The sequence below is a fragment of the Genypterus blacodes genome, unplaced genomic scaffold (assembly GCF_046128005.1).
Source record: "Genypterus blacodes isolate CSIRO-AG114 ecotype Tasmania unplaced genomic scaffold, CSIRO-AGI_Gbla_v1 ptg000136l_1, whole genome shotgun sequence".
NCBI lineage: Eukaryota > Metazoa > Chordata > Actinopteri > Ophidiiformes > Ophidiidae > Genypterus > Genypterus blacodes.
This window is the reverse complement of record NW_027466938.1, coordinates 125,565-147,543: the sequence shown is the minus strand read 5'-3', so window position 1 is coordinate 147,543 and position 21,979 is coordinate 125,565. Positions and strand designations below refer to the sequence as shown.

General features: G+C 45.2%; 2 protein-coding genes across 8 annotated transcripts; both read right to left on the bottom strand.

The window, feature by feature from the left end:
- Nucleotides 1-1,314: 1,314 nt before the first annotated feature.
- cyb561a3a (cytochrome b561 family, member A3a) lies at nucleotides 1,315-4,622 on the bottom strand. Of its 7 annotated transcripts, none has more exons than XM_076164490.1 (7): nucleotides 4,578-4,622; nucleotides 3,856-3,966; nucleotides 2,921-3,113; nucleotides 2,483-2,691; nucleotides 2,221-2,375; nucleotides 1,977-2,142; nucleotides 1,315-1,879 (listed from the first exon to the last, which is right to left on the bottom strand). In XM_076164490.1, the coding sequence occupies exons 3-7, from the start codon at nucleotides 3,102-3,104 to the stop codon at nucleotides 1,853-1,855; spliced, it is 741 nt and encodes a 246-aa protein (XP_076020605.1). In that variant the 5' UTR covers nucleotides 3,105-3,113; nucleotides 3,856-3,966; nucleotides 4,578-4,622; the 3' UTR covers nucleotides 1,315-1,852. The 7 variants fall into 7 exon arrangements, with proteins under 7 accessions (XP_076020605.1, XP_076020603.1, XP_076020606.1 ...); XM_076164488.1 differs by lacking the exon at nucleotides 4,578-4,622 and adding an exon at nucleotides 4,373-4,558; XM_076164491.1 differs by lacking the exon at nucleotides 4,578-4,622 and adding an exon at nucleotides 4,238-4,357.
- Nucleotides 4,623-11,823: 7,201 nt separating this feature from the next.
- LOC143011565 (E3 ubiquitin-protein ligase TRIM39-like) lies at nucleotides 11,824-21,714 on the bottom strand. Its single transcript, XM_076164469.1, has 2 exons — nucleotides 21,621-21,714; nucleotides 11,824-13,801 (listed from the first exon to the last, which is right to left on the bottom strand). Exon 2 carries the CDS (start codon nucleotides 13,790-13,792, stop codon nucleotides 12,152-12,154), a length of 1,641 nt encoding a protein of 546 aa, XP_076020584.1. The 5' UTR covers nucleotides 13,793-13,801; nucleotides 21,621-21,714; the 3' UTR covers nucleotides 11,824-12,151.
- Between the last annotated feature and the right edge of the window lie 265 nt (nucleotides 21,715-21,979).

Genomic DNA, 21,979 nt, shown 5'->3' with positions numbered 1-21,979 from the left:
TTTGTGTGTGAAATGATCGTTCTCTCTAACTGTTGCTCACTTTTGAAATGAGGCCACTCAAGTGTGTAGTTTTGAAAGTTTACTAAACAATCTGCAGGATCTGTAAGACATTGAACCTCAGCTCACTGTCTTAAGATAAGAGATAAGATAAGATAATCATTTATTCGTCCCTCAACGGGGGAATCCACATGTTACAGCAGCAAAGTCTAAAGTGCAAAGCAATAAAGAGCATTAAGATAAATCATCATATATCTGGAGAGAAGTGAAAACATGTACAACTGTAGTCCATTTTTCAAGAAATATGAAGTCTGGCCCGCGACTTAGTCCCAGTTTGTTATTTTGGCCCAGTGTGTGTTTGAGTTTGACGCCCCTAATTTCTGGCTTCACCTTTGTACCGATCAACTACATAAAGTCAGGAATCACTCTGGTTCACCTGCTGCACAAACATTATGTGTTTTTCATTACTCTGTGTATACTTAAAGGTTTGCTGAGTTTCTTCCCGCACTTCCCTGACTGGATGGAAGCTGGATGGCCTACAAACGAGCCTTCAACTTGCATCCTGTCTTCGCCTCTTGTCCTCTTATGAATAACCTGAATATGGAGGACATTATCAAAGAAAACAATCATGGAGCTTCTAAATTAAGTTTCCATGCATCATCCCCTCTGTCTGCAGGACTCCAGCTGGGATAAAAAGATTGGATACCTTCTTCAAGGTTGTCTCAGATGTCTCCCATAATAATACCAGACGTCTTGCTGGCTCTACCTTCATCCCTGTCCCCTGGATGTTGGTGTCCTGTCTACTACAGTCTGTCTAACCCCCACCTGGGTTTTCCAATACTTTTATACAACTGTGAGACAGAGAACTTTCTTTGAGTGTGAAGGTCAACAAACGTAGGCGTATCTAGACGACCTGAGGTGGAACATAACTACAACTACCAAGGGAGGGAAACAGTCAGCTCCCACATGAGGCTACCTGACCCGGCTAGGACAGAGATGTACCGTCAGGCCAAGATTACTGCCGTCTTCTCCCTAAAATAATCCTCAAGCAAGCGTTCCATATAAATCCCCAGACTGAGAGAGAGAAAGAGAGATCCCTGCACATGATGAACGAGAGAACTTACCCACACTGCTCTCTGCTTCAGCCTTGCAGCTCCCAGACTCCCTCACTGAACGAGACGAGTTTGCTCAGACACTCACATTGTCTGCTTTGATCACAGTTTGGGGGATAAAAGGCAGCGTCATGCCTCCTTAGAAGAATCCTCAACCAGTCTGACTTCTAACAATGTCCCAAAAGTGATGAGAGGCACTTTAAGGTGGACTTCAGATGATTTATTTATCAAATGCATTTTTAACTTGATGGATCTACAACATGCCTGCAAGAAACACTTTGAGTCACAGAACGACTGAACGTGTTCTATCTGCAACTGCTCTTTAGAGGAGGAGGAAGAGGAAGAGGAACAGAATAGAATCGTTACAAACTAGGAACACATTTGGATTTCTAGATGTGTCTTCATTCACAGCTCTGACAAGTTCAACCATAAATAACTCTAAAGCTTTAATCAACATGCTGAAGTTCACACAACCTATACTTTGTAATCTGGCATTCATTCATCTTTAGGAACTATAGTAGCTTCCTGTGTATTGTTTGTTGAGGCTCGGACAGAAGAATGACTGACACACACTTTATTCTTTGGCTATTCTTCTCTTTTAAATATATCTAATACATATTTTCAACTATAATAGACATAGATTTTTATTTTCCTATCCACACACAATCTTCTACATTCAAAAACTGATCTGTGGCCCTGAGTTTGTTTGCATAGACGAGAGAAACAATGAGCAGAAGTTCCCTTCATTCATGTTCTTCTTGGAGAAGCGGCTGTGGAAGAGAGAACAAACAGATCAGGTTCCATTCCTCATTTTAAATAATAATCATCTATTTTCTCACATGTTGTCTCAGATGCAGTGGTTCTCACCCTGTAGGCCAGGTCCCCAGGCCTGGACTCAGGTCTCTGCCAATCCTGATTCAACAAAATCATGAGGACAACCATGCCGAAGGCCACAATCAGAACTCCCAGGGAATTCCCCATCAGAGCCTCAGGTGGAAGCTCAGAGTACGGCTGGGATGTATTGGATTTATGCCTTTGGGAAAATACATTTGTAATTGTTTCAAACTTGGTTATCAATGAAAGGGTTAATCAAAAGGTAAACTCCACTCACAGGACGAAGAAGAGCTTCTCATTGATCCCAGAGATGCAGGCAGCGACGCTGAGGGTCAGAATGCTGACCCCCATCCAGACGTGGACGGGCTTCAGGAGTTTCCTCAGCTCCATGGGGGAGCAGGGCAGGAGGAAGCCGAGCAGACCCACCAGCCACTGGAGAGGGAGACACACACAGACACACACACCACCACCTCCTGTCAGGTACAGGACGCACATTTTAAAGAGCTGCATGTCTTAACACACACACTTAACGGGCACACCTGCACAGCGAAGAGAGCTGTAGCTGTGATTCCAATCCAGCTGTGTAAGGAGTAGAGATTGGCAGTGCCTTCAGCGTTGTGGACCTGAAACACAGCACACAGACCCACAACAGAGAGGACCAGGGCCAGCAGCATCACTCCAGCATGCAGCAGCTTCCAGGGGAGCTTCCCTCCCCCCCAGGTCAGAGGGACACGGTACAACACAGCTCCTGTTACAGACACACACCAACAAAGAAGATGTTTAACTACACACATACTGTACATACAACCACTGTGGGTATTGCTGTCAGACGCCTTCATGTAATGATGTCATGCTTTGTTGTATGGATGTTTTACGCACTGAAGCGATTATGTCACCATGACAGAGTGTATTTCCCATAAACAGGTGTGGTAATGAGGTAAGAAGGCAGAGGTGAAGATGTGTGAGAGTTCACTCACCGTTGCCATAGAGAACGATGAGCCCCGTCACCATGAGGACGGGATGCCAGTTGAACTGATGGGAAGAGAGATCCCAGGCGAATCCTCCTCGCCACAAAGTGCTCCACAGACACACACACGTCACGCAGGCCAGGCCCAGGCACACACTCACAAGGTAACATACGTAGAAGCTCAGAGACGTCATCCTGGAGAACTGAAACAGTCAGAACAGAAATCAGAATGAAGGAGGCGTCATGAGTTTAACAGCGTGATAATGAGGGAAGAAACCAAAATGTAGTAGGAATGGATAGAAGTAGAAAGATAGTATGTGTCTGTACTGTGTATTTAATATGAACGCAGAGAGGAAGTAGCCTTAAATAAAATACTGTCACTTATTTACCATTACTGCAGCTTGAGTGGACTTTAAATACAATCAAGATTTGTTTTAAGTAGTAAAAAATAAATAAGTAAACACCACAGACACCACTTCAATCCCGGTGTCTTGGTAAAGTAAAGATTTGAAGGCAGCTACACGCCTCAATGCCTTCAGTCAGTCTGTGCTGAGTGAATGCACCTGAACGCACCTCAGCACAGAACAAATCGGGGAAATACAAACTTCCTTCTGTAATCTTCCACAACTTGCTCTGTCCTAAAGCCACAATAGTTTGATGCACAGCAAAATGGTTAAATCAACACTTATTATTGTTAAACTTTACATTCAAACGCAAACAACAACAATCTATATTAGGTTTAGATGAATCTTAGCTATCCTCATATATAGTTCCTTACCTCGTCCTCAGCTGCTACCACACTGACAAAGCTCACTACAGGTCAACCTTACTCCAATTCCATTTGCAAAGTCATAAAATGGAGCCTGGCTGTGAGTGTGACAGCCTCGTGATTCTCCCGTGGAAACACAACCGCCAATGATACAATATTTGTATATTTATTCTCACTTCGTGTTTCTGTGCCTCAGCCTGCGTCTCACTTCCACATTCATCTGCATGCAGGTGATGGAGGGGAAGAAAGACCGAGGAAGAGGAACAGCTGGGAGATGAAGCTGGAGCCTACAGATAAGATGAAGAAGGGACAGAGTGGGACACATTCATCAGCTTAACTGGAGCAGCAAAGGCGTTCAGCCAAGGAGAAACGCTGAGGAAACACAAACCATGATACATGTGACATTTTACTGCCTTTTATAGTTTAAACAAGCGTCCACACTGTCTCAATACGGAATCCACGGCTAAGTTTAATGGAACGATATGATTTATGATTTAACGACACAAACCCGAGTCAGCAGATACGACAAACCGGAGAAACGGAACATAACTTATTTACCTCTTGTTCACCTTTAATTACGCCGAATTAAACTCTAAGACCTTCCATAAATGCCTGAATTAATTATTTGTTAGGTTAGTTGCTCTTTCTAAACAGGAAACCCGTATATTAGCAGACGTATATTGTCGATTTCACCTTATGTGACATCGTTGTTGACATTGGTGACACATTCACGTCGCCAACGTCAAATAGAACGTTTCGTCTTGTATCCTCATTGACAAAAACTCATCACTCGCAGACACCCCTGACTTATAAAGACGACTGAAGAGTTGTGTCATGGCGAATGTATCAACCTGCGTGACAGGAAAAACGACTTTTAATGTCACCAACCGATGTTTACCTAATCCATTTCCGTGTGCACCGCGAGGCATTGTGGGAGTTGCAGTTGTATGCGTCACTCGCCGTGAACGCCCCTTCAATCAACAATGTACGATTCTGGAAGTGTACTTTTGCAACTCAAGGTCGTGAGAGCGCAGCAGAAGCGCTCTAGGGTGTGTGTGTGTGTGTGTGTGAGTGTGTGTGTGAGTGTGTGACGGTCTGAAGCTCACAGATAGAATAAGATGATAAAACTTTATTGATGACCTCGGGGAAATTAGATCGTTGCAGCACTTCAAGCAGGGGGAGAAAAATAGAATGAAAGCACACAAATGCACCGTTAAAACACGTAATAAAACAATGGAAATAATTGTATAATTCATCAGAAAAGCAATAAAAGTGGAATAGCCTATAAACAATTCTGGGGTTGTTTAAACATCTGAATTACTTTATTTATTTAATGGGATTACGGATACTACCGCAGTGCCCTGGAGCCAGGGTGACAGGCAGGTTTCTGTGATTACAAAGAGTAAGAATGGATCAAATGGAATTTACTGTGAAAGAGCTGGAGGCTGGGGGAGCTGCAGCGTCTCCCTGTCTGTCTGTCTGTGTGTGTCTGTCCTGCTCAGATGTCTTATCTTCCAGCTCCACCTGGAGGCGGTGTTAGTCACTGTTTCATTTGTTATCTGCTATCTGTTCGCCAGGGTTGGAAAAGAAACTAAAAATGCTGTTTTCAGTTCAATGAATATGTAAGATGTGAAGGAAAAATGTTCACATGAAAAAAAGGTATTTATATTTTCATAAAATGACAAATAATTACAATAAACACATCACATTAACTGTAATTTGCTGGCTTTCATGTGTCGCCCTTGAGCTCTCAAAAGCAACAACATTATATGTCTAAGGAATCTATGTGAAAGTTAAAACAAAAGATAAAGGGAATAATTATATTTGATTCCAAAGAAAAATGATCAAATGTTGTTGGTCAGCCTGAATTACTTTCATCTTGGGGTAGTTTGGATGCAATGACAATGAAGGCATTCTATTGTATTCTAAAATGCAGACACACTGAATGAGACATACAGTGTGTGCAGCCATGATCAGTGACTACAGACAAACAGTGAACACCAGGGACGGCATTAGACCCCAAACCTAGTGGACTTTGTCTTAAAATAGCTTTGGTGATTAATGATATCAGAGTCGGAGCACGAAATCTGGTGGCAATATGTTATAAGTGGCCCCATGATATTCTCCTGTTATAATAAATACAGGAATCCAAACTCAGAGCTGCTAGCTGACTGGTAAAAGGACAGAAATCTGTTTTACTAGCAGAGCTATTCTGCTTCTAATGAAATTCTAATGGATTTAGATGTTATTCAAGTCAATACTTATCTTGGTAAGATACATTTTCTAGGTCTTGCTTGGACATAAATTAGCTTGATCTGACTTTATTTTGAAGGTGAAGTAGTCTGATTTTGTAATGGTCTCCAGGTGGCTGTTAAAGTTCAGGGCTGCATATCATTACAACAACATTGTCTCATATGAAACATTCTCAACTGGGCCAGAACAAAGTCAGGAACTCTTAGTCAAAATTCAAAGTTCTGAAAAATGCTCAATCAGGCAGAATGAGGTGCAAAGAATAAGAGTTGATTGCTAAACAGCATAAACTCAACAACAAGCAATGAGGTAGAATTCCGTAACTCAGCCGATATTCCGGTCTAATGGTGATATTTTGTACTTTTCAGCTCTAACCCTCCTGCTGGTACTGACAGCTGATATCTTCTTTATGTTGAAGTTCACTGTGCCTTCATCTCTGCCTACAGAGCAGAATCTCTCCTGACACATCCTTAAATCAAATTATTATCCTGTCTTTCTGAAGCGACTCGTCACAATGCCAAATCTCCAACTGGCTCGTCTGCCTATCTATTCTATTCTTCTTGGGGTGGGAGTGATTGATCACCCTTTCACTTGCTTCCCTTGATGTTTTAGGTAGGCTGTGGTTGCTGCACTAATTGCTTACCCCCTCCCGAGCTGGTTGGTAGGCTGACTACCTAAAATAACAAGTCCCCTGCTCCATGGACTTTGGCTGAACTTCACTTTGAGCCTGCGGCTACTGTACTCAGCACAGTCTGGCCCAACATGAAGTCTGCACACACACATATATAGAAATGAGAAGATGTGTCTCTTTACTGCAGATGGAGAAATACTCTGTTACACTTTAGACGTGATATCTTATCTGTGTCTATATTATTTTATCAGGAAAACCTTCAGAAGACATAAAAACAACACAAGGTGTGCTGAGAGGTTCTTCCAGTCTGACAGCACAACCTTTCACTATTGTATCTACTGTCTCACACAGCCTATAACAACATGGAATGTAACAGAAGTTCTGCCGCCACAGCAGGTGGTGGATTTCCGGTGGACCAAGAGACCCCCGACACCCATCGTGATCCAGGGGGAGGAGGTGGAGAAGAAGAGAAGGAAGGACAGAGCAGGTACTTTAACATCTGCAACAAACTGCTACAGATGTTCTACCAATCTGTGGATGCTAATGCACTCTTCTTTGCTGCCAAGGCCGCTGAGGTCAACGGGTTGAACAAGCAAGTAAGGAAGGCCAGATCCATCGTTGGTCTACAACTAGACAGCCTGGAGTGAACCCCTCTTACCCCCTGTATCAGGAACCAGGGCGGATGAAGAGAGGTTGGAGCCACAGATTCATCTTGCCACTTTGCCATCTTATCTTTTCTTATCTTATCCTGAGTGGTGCACACAAACAATGAGGGCAAACAGGTGATGACAGGGGCAGGATGCTCTGAGGAGGCAGCAGGATTAGAGGATGTCTTCTAGTGCAGGCAGAGAGTTGGCAGTGATATTCTGTGAGGTGTTTATCTCTCTCTGAAGAGCTCTCCTGTCAGCTGTAGAACACCAGTACCACCCTGAGACGCAGTACTGTATGTTAGTACATTTCCATTTGAGTCGGGATAGAACAAAAGCAGCTGCTCAGACATCTTGGCGTTCTTATTTGTCCTCAGGAGGAAGAGCGGTGCCTTCTTCACTACTTATACTCTCACTAATGTTGTTGTAGCATATGGTGCAAGACAAGACTCCTAAAGCAGAGCATGAACACAATTGTAAACTTCCTGTAAAGCTCCAAATGAACCAAACATGCACACACTTAGGAGAGATTTGTAACATCTACATAACAATACAGATGACTGCTTTCTGATAATTAGGAGAAGTCATATTCAGACTGATGTTTTTAAATGCTTCTCTCTGTCCCCACTCGTGTCCTCATGAGGCGGCTGTGTGTGAGAAGCTTCTGGGGATACTGATGGTTGGCAGAGCAGCAAAGTTGAATAATTCCAAGCCCTTTAAAGGGACATCCATGTTGATTTGGAATATTCCCTTTTCTCCTTTGTGGATTCTGTCATGGATTCTGTCATGGATTCTGACCGCTCACGTGGCTTTTTGCCTCAGTGCTTTCTGGAGCCAGAGCAACAGAACTTGTGTTAAGTCTTGGTCTTGAGTCTCTTGTCCCCTGACAGCTTCTCTGACATCTTGTATGAGGCTTGGAAATCTATTCTAAAAGATTTCTTTGAATCACAAAACTTCTTTTTTAATCCAGCATCTTTTGAAAAAAAAATGCTGCCACCTTGTCTTCATCTTTTGTTTGAGTTTCAGCAAAGGCAGTCATAGTTTCATTCATTTTCTTCATCTTCTACACCGTGCTCCGGTCTGATGCCTCCACCATGGTTGCCACAGCTGCAGGTTTAGGGGGGCAGAGAGTTTGACTTTGCTTCGATTCCAGTTCCAGTTTGTTCCATGGAATTTTGAGTTGACCCTTCATTTACATTACATTACGGTCATTTAGCAGACGCTTTTATCCAAAGCGACTTACAATCAGTGTGTTTAACAAAGGTAGATAAAAGAACTTCAGGTCACAAGAAATCGTAAGCGCATTTCCTTCCTAAACCAACAGCTAAGAGCATAACTAGAGCTAGAGTAGAAGTGCAATAAGTTAGGTACTATGATGAATGAAAAAAAAAGGACAAATTAGAAATGAAAGATTAGAAAACAAGAGCATCAGAAGAGCTAGGACAGAGTAGGTGATGTCCTAAGAGGGAGGATCCGGGTAGTGTTTCTTGAAGAGATGGGTCTTCAGCCTGCGGCGAAAGATGGGCAGCGACTCCGCTGTCCTGACATCAGTCGGGAGATCATTCCACCACTGAGGTGCCAGAACAGTGAAAAGCCGTGACCGCGTCGATCGCAAGCAGGGGCCGCTGAGCGCCGGGGCAGCCAGTCGCCTGGAGGCAGCAGAGCGAAGTGGTCGGCCGGGGGTGTAGGGCTTGACCATAGCCTGCAGGTATGAAGGAGCTGTTCCTTTCACTGCCCTGTAGGCTAACACCAGAGTCTTAAACTGGATGCGAGCAGCTACGGGGAGCCAGTGTAGAGAACGGAGAAGGCAAGTTGTGTGGGAGAACTTGGGAAGGTTGAACACCAGACGAGCAGCAGCTTTCTGGACAAGCTGCAGAGGTCTGATGGCGGAAGCCGGGGCACCAGCAAGGAGGGAGTTGCAGTAGTCCAGGCGGGAGATGACAAGAGCCTGGATCAGCACCTGCGCTGCCTTGTCGGTGAGGAAGGGACGAATCCTCCGGATATTGTAGAGGAGGAATCTGCAGGAACGCGTCACCGAAGCGATGTTTGCCGAGAACGACAGTTGGTCATCCAGGGTCACACCCAGATTCCTCGCGGTCCGAGTAGACGTCACCACGGAGTCATCTATGGTGATGGCCAGGTCTCGGTGCGGGCAGCCCTTCCCCGGGAGAAACACCATCTCAGTCTTGTCCAGGTTGAGCTTCAGGTGGTGCCTCGACATCCACCCCGAGATGTCTGCCAGGCAAGCAGCGATGCGCGTCTTCACTTGGGTGTCAGAATCAGCTGGATGTCATCAGCATAGCAGTGGTAGGAGAAGTTATGGGAGTGGATAACAGAACCAAGAGATGTTGTATAGAGGGAGAAAAGAAGAGGGCCCAAGACCGAACCTTGCGGAACCCCAGTGGTGAGCCTACGTGGCTACGAAACAGAACCTCTCAGTGTTACCTGGTAGGAGCGACCTGTCAGCTAGGACGCGAACATGGAGAGGGCAGAGCCAGAGACACCCATTCCCTCCAGGGTAGAGAGAAGGATCTGGTGGTTCACCGTGTCGAATACTGCAAACAGGTCCAGGAGAATCAGGACAGAGGAGAGAGAGTTGCTCTAGCAGCTTGGAGTGACTCGGTCACTGCCAGGAGGGCCGTCTCAGTCGAGTGGCCCACCTTGAAGCTGGACTGGTGGGGGTCCAAAAGGTTGTTCTGGTGGAGGTACAGGGACAGTTGATTGAAGACAGCACGTTCAAGAGTTTTAGACAGGAAGGGTAGAAGGAATACCGGTCTGTAGTTCTTGATGTCTGAAGGGTCAAGAGTTGGTTTCTTTAGAAGCGGAGTGACTCTAGCAGTCTTGAAAGCAGAGGGGAAAGAACCAGAAGCCAGAGACGTGTTGATGACGTGGGTCAGGTAGGGAAGAAGATCCGGTGCAGCAGACTGAAGGAGAGAGGAGGGGACAGGGTCAAGAGAGCAGGTGGTGGGGCGGCTAGATGTGATGAGGTGAAGGACTTCCATAGCAGAGAGGGGAGAAAATTGGGACAGAGAGGGAGGTGGGGAGGGAGAAGGACAGGGTGGTAGAGACAGCACTGCTTGGGGGTGATGGAAGGAAGATCGGATGTCGTTGACCTTCTTGTCGAAGAAGTTGGCGAAATCGTCTGGGAGGAGAGAGGAGGCGGGAGGAGGGGGTGGGTGTTGGAGAAGGGATGAGAAAGTTTGAAAGAGTTTTTTGGGGTTGGAAGCAGAGGTTTGAATTTTCGTGCAGAAGAAGGCAGCTTGAGCAACAGAGAGAGAAGAGGAGAAAGAGGAAAGTAGTGATTGGAAGGCACGAAGGTCCTCCAGGAGTTTGCCATTCCTCCATTTGCGCTCGGCCGCTCTCAAGCTCCGTCTCTGAGTGCGCACCGAGTCCGACAACCAAGGGGGCCAGTGGAGTTGGGCGTGCAGGCCTGGAGATAAGGGGGCAGAGATTGTCCAGAGAGGAGGACAAGGTAGAGAGAAGAAGATCAGTGGCAGTGTCAGGGGATAGAAGAGAAACAGATTCAGGGGCAGGGAGAGTAGAGAGAACAGAAGAGGAGAGATCAGTGGGGATGAGAGAGCGTAGATTGGGACGAGAAGAAATCATGTGGGTGGGGGGAGGTTGGGTGGGAGGGGAGGAGAGGGAGAGAGTGAAGGACATGAAGTAGTGGTCAGAGAGATGTAGAGGAGTGACAGAGAGGTCAGCGCTAGAACAGTGCCTGGTGAAGATGAGGTCCAGTTGGTTGCCAGCCCTGTGGGTAGGAGGAGATGGGGAGAGAGCTAAGTCGAAGGAGACAAGAAGAGAAACAAGAGGGTGAAGTTTCTCAGTCTGGATGTTGAAGTCGCCAAGAAGGATGAGGCCGGAGCCGTCGTCAGGGAAGTGAGAGACAAGAGTGTCGAGCTCCTCTAGGAAGTCCCCGGAAGGGCCTGGTGGGCGATAAACAACAGCAATGGCGAGCTTGACCGGATGAGAGACAGTGACAGCATGAAATTCAAAGGAGGAGGGAGAGAATTGTGACAGGGAACAAAGAGAATATGTCCAGTCTTTGGAAATTAGCAGGCCTCAGCAAGTCTCAGTTTATTATTTATGTCAAACTGTTAGATATTGTTATGATTGGCAGGCGATCAAGTTATTTGAAGGTTGGACCCAGTTATGTGGAACAGACACCAGTACACAACAGTGGTGGAATGATCTCCCAACTGATGTCAGGACAGCGGAGTCGCTGACCATCTTTTGCCGCAGGCTGAAAACCCATCTCTTCAAGAAACACTACCCGGATCCTCCCTCTTAGGACATCACCTACTCTGTCCTAGCTCTTCTGATGCTCTTGTTTTCTAATCTGTCATTTCTAATTTGTCCTTTTTTCTCATTTATCATAGTACTTAACTTATTGCACTTCTACTCTAGCTCTAGTTATGCTCTTAGCTGTTGGTTTTGGAAGGAAATGCGCTCACGATTTCTTGTGACCTGAAGTTCTTTTATCTACCTTTGTTGAACACACTTATTGTAAGTCGCTTTGGATAAAAGCGTCTGCTAAATGACCGTAATGAAATGTAATGTAATGATACCAAACATGAAAACAGCTGACATGACCTCATCCCAACTTTATTATTGTTTTTCTTCCAATGATCAAAGACAGAATTCAGTCCATTCATAAACCACAACCCAACATTTGTGATATTTACAGAGATCAATCAAACCTTTTGATTGATCACACTTACATGCAAAGACTTTAAGCTTCTGATTGATTGATTGATGAACAGTAATCACAGTTCTTAGATCAGTGTGAGTAAATTGTTGTGTTACAGCAGGAAGAAGCAACCAGAAACAAATATGATGTCATCAGAATGTGAAGAAAAGACAAAGTAAAGAGGGAAGATCAGCTGATCCTTTGTACTTTAGTTCCCTTAAACCACAGAAACGTTTCATGTAAACTCCTGCAGGTTAGGCAGAGTGACTGACAGCTGAGATGATCAGAGGGGCGGAGTTTGTACCATTATAATGAAGCCCAGAACTGAAGTATGGGAGGAGCTTATGAGTGAAGGAGCAGCCAGTGAAGGAGAAGATCAGAGCTGCAGCATCCACGTCATAGAAGGAGACCAGACCCTCCTCATAGTCCACAAACACGCCCACCTTCTCTGGCTTTGACTTTAGACTCAGAGAGACAGGAGGGGAATCATGAGCTTTGTACTCATCTACATTCCACAACCCTACAGTCCAGTAACCTTCCTGAGGGCTCGCTGTGATGATTCCCTTCCTCTTGCTTGTCTCTCTGGTCACTCCTAAAGTCCACTCTGTCTTTCCTTTGACCTGAACCTCAAAGTAAAATCTTCCAGAGGAGAAACTCTGCTTTGCTAAAACATTAACACATTCATCATATCTCTGTGGGTTGTCTGGGAGATTCTTCATCACATCACCAAGGTGAACTTGTTTCTCATCATCAGACAGGATGAGTTCAGGATGAGCTGTATCAGGATCCAGAGTCACGTCCACTGCAAACTGCTGGATCCTCCTCAGCTCCACCTTCTCCTGAAGCTGCTTCTTCACCTTACTGATGGTCCTCTCCAGCTGAGCCACAGCTTTCACCACACTCCCCTCATGTCTCTGATGGACTCTGACCTGTGTCCAGTCCTTGGTGGGAGGAGCAGAGCTGATGGATGAGAAGCTCTGGAGGAGGTGGAGGTGATCTTCAGAGAGTAGGAGCTTCTCCACATCAGCAGTTCTCTCTCTCTGCCCAGAGACTTCCTGCTGCAGCTCCTTGATGAGGTCTTCAGTCTGTTTCTCTGTGCTCCTCTGCTTCTCCTCCATGGTCTTCCTGAAGTCGGCCTGGATTTTCTCCACAAGCTGCTTCAGAGCGGTGAAGACCTGATCTCCATCTGCTCTCTCTCTGTCTGCAGCTTCCCTGCTGAGCTTTGCTGACTGTTTCATCTCCTGGATCTTCAGTAGTGTCAGCTGGATCTTCTGCTGAAGTTCAGCCACCATCTTCTCCAGCTCAAACTTCTTTCCTTCATATTCTTCTTCCAGAGGAACAAACTCATGGTTCTTGTGGTCTAAAACAGGACAGAGTGAGCACACACAGGTCTGGTCGGTCTTGCAGAAGAGCTCCAGAGGTTTCTTGTGCTTCTTACACATCCTGTCCTCCAGGTTGTCCACAGGATGGATCAGCTGGTGTGATCTCAGGCGTGCTGCTGTCAGATGAGGCTCCAGATGAGTCTCACAGTAGGAGGCCTCACACTTCAGGCAGGACTTGATGGCCTTTAGTTTGGTTCCAGTGCAGAAGTCACACTGAACTTCTCCTGGTTTGGCAGCTGGTTCCTCTGATCTTCTGCTGGCTTCCTTTTGAGTTGACTGTCTGAACTCAGCGGCCATCTGAGATATGAACGTGTTGATCTTCAGCTCAGGTCTTGTGCAGAACCTCTCGTTACACAGAGGACACACACACTGGACGTTACTGTCCCAGTGTTGAGTGATGCAGCTTTTGCAGAAGCTGTGTCCACATGTTGTGGAGACTGGATCAGTGAAGACCTCCAGACAGATGGAGCACAGGAACTGATCTTCAGACAGCAGACAGCTGGCAGCAGACATGTCTACAAACTGAGAACAGACGAGAACATGAGTGAAAACATCTCTGGAGACACAAACACTGATTGTTGAGCAGGATGAAGAGTCTGGAAGTCTTAAAGCTCCTGAAGTTCATGTCAGAGTGAAACAGGAGAGACGACTTTGTTCTTGATGGATATTATGAGCAGACTGGGGTTTGTCCTGAGGGGGCGCTCAAGGAAACGTCATGAAAAGACTTCAGGCTCAGCTTCAGGCTCAGCTTCATGAGGATTGATTGTGTATTGATCAGGACATGAAGCTTTTGTCCCTTTAGTTCTATTCAGACTGTTTAACTTTAAAGTTTCCCTTTTAATGAGGTCACCATGACTACAGGCTGCACTCACTTCACTTCCTGTTGCCGTGGGTGCAGCTCAGTGCTGAGACTCACTAACACAGATAAACACACACTTCCTGACGCTCTTTTCTTGCTCTGACGGTAAAAACTGCCGTGTGTTTACAAACACCAACATGTGTGAACCAGAGCCAAGCCTTTAAGACTGAAGCAGTGAAGTGAGACGTGTGAGAGCAGCTCAGCCTGGACCTCATGCTGCTGCTGAAACTGACAAGATTCTGTCTGCACTCACCAGAGTTTGACTGAGACGCTGCAGAGACGCTGAAGAGGCAAACTTGGACAAACTTCTGATCCTCTGGCTTCTCTTCTGCTTCAGTCGAGGCTCTGCTGGACTCTGACTGACTGACTTTCGTTTCAGGAATATGGCGTTGCAGCTTCTGCTTCCTCCTCTCGTGTTGCTCCTCCTCCTCCTCCTCCTGTAGCTGTTGTTGCTCCTCCTCCTCTTCCTCCTCCTCCTGTAGCTGTTGTTGCTGCTTCTCTTCCTCCTGCAGGTTTGGAGGAAGGTTCTTCCTTTTTACAGACTTACACACGATGCAAAGTGTCTGGATTGTTTGTGTGTGAAATGATCGTTCTCTCTAACTGTTGCTCACTTTTGAAATGAGGCCACTCAAGTGTGTAGTTTTGAAAGTTTACTTAACAATCTGCAGGATCTGTAAGACATTGAATACAATCAGCACTGCACCTCAGCTCACTGTCTTAAGATAAGAGATAAGATAAGATAATCATTTATTTATTTATCTCTCTCCCTCTGTTTCAGGCGGCAGTAGCTCAGTTGGTAGGGATTCCACTTGGGAACCGGAGGGTTGCCGGTTTGAGTCCCGTATGGACCAAGTAAGTGGACTGGTAGCTGGTGAGTTGCCAGTTTGCCTCCAGGGCACTGCCGAGGTGCCCCTGAGCAAGGCACCGAACCCCCAACTGCTCCAGGGCGCCGAATAATGGCTGCCCTGCAATAATTGGAAGTCGCTTTGGATAAAAGCATCTGCTAAATGAGCGTAATGTAATGCAATGTAATTTATTCGTCCCTCAACGGGGGAATCCACATGTTACAGCAGCAAAGTCTAAAGTGCAAAGCAATAAAGGGCATTAAGATAAAATAAGAGCCTGTTTATAATATTAAGCTGTGCTTGTTCCAGACTTAATGTTTAAGCTAAACTTAAGTATGTTTCCATATGTAAAAGTTGATCATCATATATCTGGAGAGAAGTGAAAACATGCACAACTGTAGTCCATTTATCAAGAAATATGAAGTCTGGCCTGCAACTTAGTCCCAATTTGTTATTTTGGCCCAGTGTGTGTTTGAGTTTGACGCTCCTGATCTAAGCTTTCATTGGTTCAGCATTTCTATTCCCACACTTTCATGGATCTCAGCTTGGAGTGAACATAAAACCTTCACACACCTGGCCAGAAGAAGACTTGAAGCCAGGACCCTCTTGCTGTCAGGGAGCCGCCGCACCACGGTTAGCAGTTTTGACGACAGTTATACTTGAAGAAGCGCATCGTTTTGCTCTGACTGCTCTGAATCGCCGAATTACCAGGCTGCAGAAAAAGTAAAAGTGTCTGACTCTACAGAGTCAAGGTCACAAACCTCATCATCCTCACAGACAAAGTGCAGGAAATATGATCCCCCATGGGAATCCCCCTGAAATTGACATTTAGGTTATTACGCTGAAGAATAAGTTAAGTGAACTATTCTGTCCTGAAGCAAAGTCAAGAGTCCAGGCTCTTTCTGTGACGTCACACTGATCTACAGCACAGATCCACTGTGGAGGCAATAAAGTACAAGCGGTCTTAATCAATTAGAAGCTATGCCCCTCATCTTTAAAAAGTCATCCTGGATTCTGTCATCCTGACCTTTTCTACCTTTACATCAGTAGAATAGATTCATAAGGGACGCTGGAAATATCCACCGTTTGGCGCAGGTGCTATCATATTTCATACTTTCATACATTGCTTCATATTTTACAGCTGTAATTCACTTCTGTTGTCTTTTACATCCCACAAAACTCATTACTTATACTTGTAGAGGGCAAAGGAGATAAATTGAAGGCTCTTTTCCACTCTGCACATTGTTTAACAGACTTCTTTCTATTAAGACTGGCAAGGAGTTTTAACTTTCGCCTGACTTGAATGGCCTTCATCAGAATCTGACACTATTGACTAGAAACTGCACACTTCTTCCAGCGTTCTTATGGAATGGCACTTAAATGGCTGTGAGGGGAATTCTATGAGATATTTCTGGAGGGAATCTAATGTTCTAGTGTTCCAGTGAAGTGGTCATAAAAATGTGCTTTTCAATTCCATTCATATTGGAGAGATGCTCCTGAACAATACTGCATGGTGGTGTTGTGTTACAGCAGTGTGATATCATTTCAGACTTGTTTCCTCAAAAGGAAACCAACATTGATATCAGCGCTGGATGTTTTTGTGTATAAGGAGTCCTTCTTTGGCTCCGGATCACTGGAGGCTTTCAGCTCCATGAATCTCTGGGCAGCTGTGATGATCCAATAGAACACAGACTGAGAATATGAATGAATACTCTGGAGTGGCAGCTGGGCTTTGGGGATAATCACAAACAAATATGAAAATGTGAAATTGGTAGAAATTGTGAAAAATGAAGCCAAAGGAGTGGAACAGTGATGTGAGTGAAAGCTGCTCCGATACAAGAAACAACAAATACTCTGGCTTTAAGTGATGTAGACATGATATTTAAGATTACATCATCATCATAAGGACACACTATGGTTATGAAATATTATATGGAATGTTCACAACCCTCTGAGTTATAAGAGATGGCCAAACTATGCAAACATGAGCAGTGGACGGCTTTCAGACACATCACACTGACATTCTCTAGATACAGCAGACGTAAACAGTATCTGAATCTAAAGTGTCTACATCAAACCCCCACTCAGCCTGATTCATGATATCTAAATGACGTGCTGTGGAGATGCAGATGATCTCCTCGTCATCCATACTGATCCCACTACGATGCAGTATCGATTTTTCCTCATCATCATATCATCACATCATTATGATTTACCTGACAAAAGCTACAACTCACAGGAAATGCCCACAATTGGGAAAGATGATGATTCTTTGAAGCTCACAGCGCTCAGCGGTCCCATGAAGGCCTTATCAACGTACAGTACCATCAATGAAAATGACGTGTTTCCGTTTCATTCACATCTAGACTTCAATTACATTATCTTGTCAAACACTTTCTGTAATATTGTGGAGTATAAACAATCTGAGATACGGTGTGTGTTGCCCATATCCACTGGCAATGCAACTCCATGCATTTGTGTGGGAATCGTCTCTAACCCATACATGTAGAGCCAGTGTCAGTGACAGCGTCGTCTTCAGTCACATCACACAACTTAAGTTGGTTTTAGAGCTTGAACTCAACCTGAACCTCAGTCTAACCCAGGGGTGTCAAACTCAAACACACACTGGGCCAAAATAACAAATTGGGACTAAGTCGCGGGCCAGACTTCATATTTCTTGAAAAATGGACTACACTTGTGTATGTTGTCCCTTCTCTCCAGATATATGATGATTAACTTTTTCATATGGAAACATACTTAAGTTTAGCTTAAACATTAAGTCTGGAACAAGCACAGCTTAATATTATAAACACATGAGAAATAGATTTTCAAATAAGAGATACATCAGTGGCATTCGTTTCTTACTTTTATCTAAACAAATAAAAGAAAGTATTATGCCTCTCTCTATCTGTAACCTTTCAAGTTCATTTTCAATGGAAACCTTTTTTTCACAGAACAACAGAACAACCCAAATCAAATAATTGCCCTCAATGAAAATCCAACAATTCAACTATTCTAGGTCAGGCGAGACTAAAGTGCATAAAGAAAAGCTCAGTTTGCTAAACTCTGATTTACTCTGATGCACAGAGATCTGTGCTGCCGAACATAGAGAGCGTTTGAGCAGCTTGGGGACGGAGTTGTTGGGGAATTGTGTCTGGGATGAAACGAGGAAACAGAGTCATACTTTGCATTTGACGTTCCACGTCAAATCACAGTCACTCGCAAAGTCACTCGCAGAGCATTCTTGGATGTGTAGTATTAGCGGTGCATGCGCTATATACCAGTGGGCCAGCTCTAGCAGACATTTGACATTATCTTGCGGGCCAAATATAATTACACTGCGGGCCACATTTGGCCCGCGGGCCTGAGTTTAAGACCCCAGTATTGGGTTAGACTCCAACCCAATACTGGGGTGACTCTAACCCAATACTGCTGTCTGAGTTACAGAGCAAGTAAGCAATATCTGTAGAACATCGTCAAAGTGGCTAACTTCACATTGATGCATGTAGAAGAAGATCCTCTCAACATGTGACACATCTGAATTTACCCGTCTGCTCTCCTGGTTGGACACATCGATGAAATAAGAGCCAGCGTTTTTCAGCATCCCTTGTTTTGCAATCTGTGTGTGTTATTATGTAAAGTCATCTCAGATCTGTCACAGCTGGTCAATCAGAAATGGGGTTTTTGAGATGAATCAGCACAGCGGTGGAACAGCGAGGGAGCGCAGTGATGGATCTGTGTTTCTGCATGCAAATATTACTAAATACATGCTTAAATGAAAATAAGAACATGGAAATTCTGCATATTATGTTTCCTTTAGTGAAACTGACTGAACTGAATCGTGGCACGGCCTTCAAAGCAATCATTTCTTTTAAATGTCAGATAGAATCACTTTCCCTCTGAATATTTGCAATCTCCTGGTGGCACAGAGATCAAATCATTTATTAGAGAAACTAGAGTCTACTTTGCATGTAAGTCGCTTTGGATAAAAGCGTCTGCTAAATGACCGTAATGAAATGTAATGTAATGATACCAAACATGAAAACAGCTGACATGACCTCATCCCAACTTTATTATTGTTTTTGTTCCAAAGATCAAAGACAGAATTCAGTCCATTCATAAACCACTACCCAACATTTGTGATATTTACAGAGATCAATCAAACCTTTTGATTGATCACACTTACATGCAAAGACTTTACTCAAAGCTTCTGATTGATTGATTGATGAACAGTAATCACAGTTCTTAGATCAGTGTGAGTAAATTGTTGTGTTACAGCAGTAAGAAGCAACCAGAAACAAATATGATGTCATCAGAATGTGAAGAAAAGACAAAGTAAAGAGGGAAGATCAGCTGATCCTTTGTACTTTAGTTCCCTTAAACCACAGAAACGTTTCATGTAAACTCCTGCAGGTTAGGCAGAGTGACTGACAGCTGAGATGATCAGAGGGGCGGAGTTTCTACCATAATAGTGAGGCAAAGGATTGAGGTATGGGAGGAGCTTATGAGTGAAGGAGCAGCCAGTGAAGGAGAAGATCAGAGCTGCAGCATCCACGTCATAGAAGGAGACCAGACCCTCCTCATAGTCCACAAACACGCCCACCTTCTCTGGCTTTGACTTTAGACTCAGAGGGACAGGAGGGTCATCATAAGCTTTGTACACACATAAATTCCCAAACACTACAGTCCAGTAACCTTCCTGAGGCCTCAGTGTGATGCCTCCCTTCCTCTTGCTCGTCTCTCTGGTCACTCCTAAAATCCACTCTGTCTTTCCTTTGACCTGAACCTCAAAGTAAAATCTTCCAGAGGAGAAACTCTGCTTTGCTAAATCTCTGTGGTTTGTCTGGGAGCTTCTTCCTCACATCACCATGGTGAACTTGTTTCTCATCATCAGACAGGATGAGTTGAGGATGAGCTGTATCAGGATCCAGAGTCACGTCCACTGCAAACTGCTGGATCCTCCTCAGCTCCACCTTCTCCTGCAGCTTCTTCACCTCCTTACTGATGGTCTCCTCCAGCTGAGCCACAGCTTTCACCACACTCCCCTCATGTGACCTTTGATGGACTCTGACCTGTGTCCAGTCCTTGGTGGGAGGAGCAGAGCTGATGGATGAGAAGCTCTGGAGGAGGTGGAGGTGATCTTCAGAGAGTAGGAGCTTCTCCACCTCAGCAGTTCTCTCTCTCTGCCCAGGGAGTTCCTCCTGCAGCTCCTTGATGAGGTCTTCAGTCTGTTTCTCTGTGCTCCTCTGCTTCTCCTCCATGGTCTTCCTGAAGTCGGCGTGGATTTTCTCCACAAGCTGCTTCAGAGTGGTGAAGACCTGATCTCCATCTGCTCTCTCTCTGTCTGCAGCTTCCCTGCTGAGCTTTGCTGACTGTTTCATCTCCTGGATCTTCAGTAGTGTCAGCTGGATCTTTTGCTGAAGTTCAGCCACCATCTTCTCCAGCTCAGACTTCTTTCCTTCATATTCTTCTTCCAGAGGAACAAACTCATGGTTCTTGTGGTCTAAAACAGGACAGTGTGAGCACAAACAGGTCTGGTCGGTCCTGCAGAAGAGCTCCAGAGGTTTCTTGTGCTTCTTACACATCCTGTCTTCCAGGTTGTCCACAGGATGGATCAGCTGGTGTGATCTCAGGCGTGCTGCTGTCAGATGAGGCTCCAGATGAGTCTCACAGTAGGAGGCCTCACACTTCAGGCAGGACTTGATGGCCTTTAGTTTGGTTCCAGTGCAGACGTCACACTGAACTTCTCCTGGTTTGGCAGCTGGTTCCTCTGATCTTCTGCTGGCTTCCTTTTGAGTCGACTGTCTGAACTCAGCGGCCATCTGAGATATGAACGTGTTGACCTTCAGCTCAGGTCTTGTGCAGAAAGTGTCTTTACACAGAGGACACACACACAGGACGTTACTGTCCCAGTGTTGAGTGATGCAGCTTTTGCAGAAGTTGTGTCCACATGTTGTGGAGACTGGATCAGTGAAGACCTCCAGACAGATGGAGCACAGGAACTGATCTTCAGACCGCAGACAGCTGGCAGCAGACATGTCTACAAACTGAGAACAGACGAGAACATGAGTGAAAACATCTCTGGAGACACAAACACTGATTGTTGAGCAGGATGAAGAGTCTGGAAGTCTTAAAGCTCCTGAAGTTCATGTCAGAGTGAAACAGGAGAGACGACTTTGTTCTTGATGGATATTATGAGCAGACTGGGGTTTGTCCTGAGGGGGCGCTCAAGGAAACGTCATGAAAAGACTTCAGGCTCAGCTTCAGGCTCAGCTTCATGAGGATTGATTGTGTATTGATCAGGACATGAAGCTTTTGTCCCTTTAGTTCTATTCAGACTGTTTAACTTTAAAGTTTACCTTTTAATGAGGTCACCATGACTACAGGCTGCACTCACTTCACTTCCTGTTGCCGTGGGTGCGGCTCAGTGCTGAGACTCACTAACACAGATAAACACACACTTCCTGACACTCTTTTCTTGCTCTGACGGTAAAAACTGCTGTGTGTTTACAAACACCAACGTGTGTGAACCAGAGCCAAGCCTTTAAGACTGAAGCAGTGAAGTGAGACGTGTGAGAGCAGCTCAGCCTGGACCTCATGCTGCTGCTGAAACTGACAAGATTCTGTCTGCACTCACCTGAGTTTGGCTGAGACGCTGCAGAGACGCTGCAGAGACAAACTTGGACAAACTTCTGATCCTCTGGCTTCTCTTCTGCTTCAGTCGAGGCTCTGCTGGAGTCTGACTGACTGACTATCGTTTCAGGAATATGACGTTGCAGCTTCTGCTTCCTCCTCTCGTGTTGCTCCTCCTCCTCCTCCACCTGTAGCTGTTGTTGCTCCTCCACCTGTAGCTGTTGTTGCTCCTCCTCCTCCTCCTGTAGCTGTTGTTGCCCCTCCTCCTCCTCCTCCTCCTGTAGCTGTTGTTGCTGCTTCTCTTCCTCCTGCAGGTTTGGAGGAAGGTTCTTCCTTTTTACAGACTTACACACGATGCAAAGT

Coding starts and splice junctions, on each gene's coding strand:
- LOC143011565 (XM_076164469.1), bottom strand. CDS start 13,792: ATGTCTGCTGCCAGCTGTCTGCTGTCTGAAGATCAGTTCCTGTGCTCC.
- cyb561a3a (XM_076164488.1), bottom strand. CDS start 4,396: ATGTCAACAACGATGTCACATAAG. Junction 3,114..3,855: donor CTGAGGCACAGAAACACGAA/GTGAGAATAAAT, acceptor TGACTGTTTCAG/TTCTCCAGGATGACGTCTCT. Junction 1,880..1,976: donor CTGGGGACCTGGCCTACAGG/GTGAGAACCACT, acceptor TCTCTTCCACAG/CCGCTTCTCCAAGAAGAACA.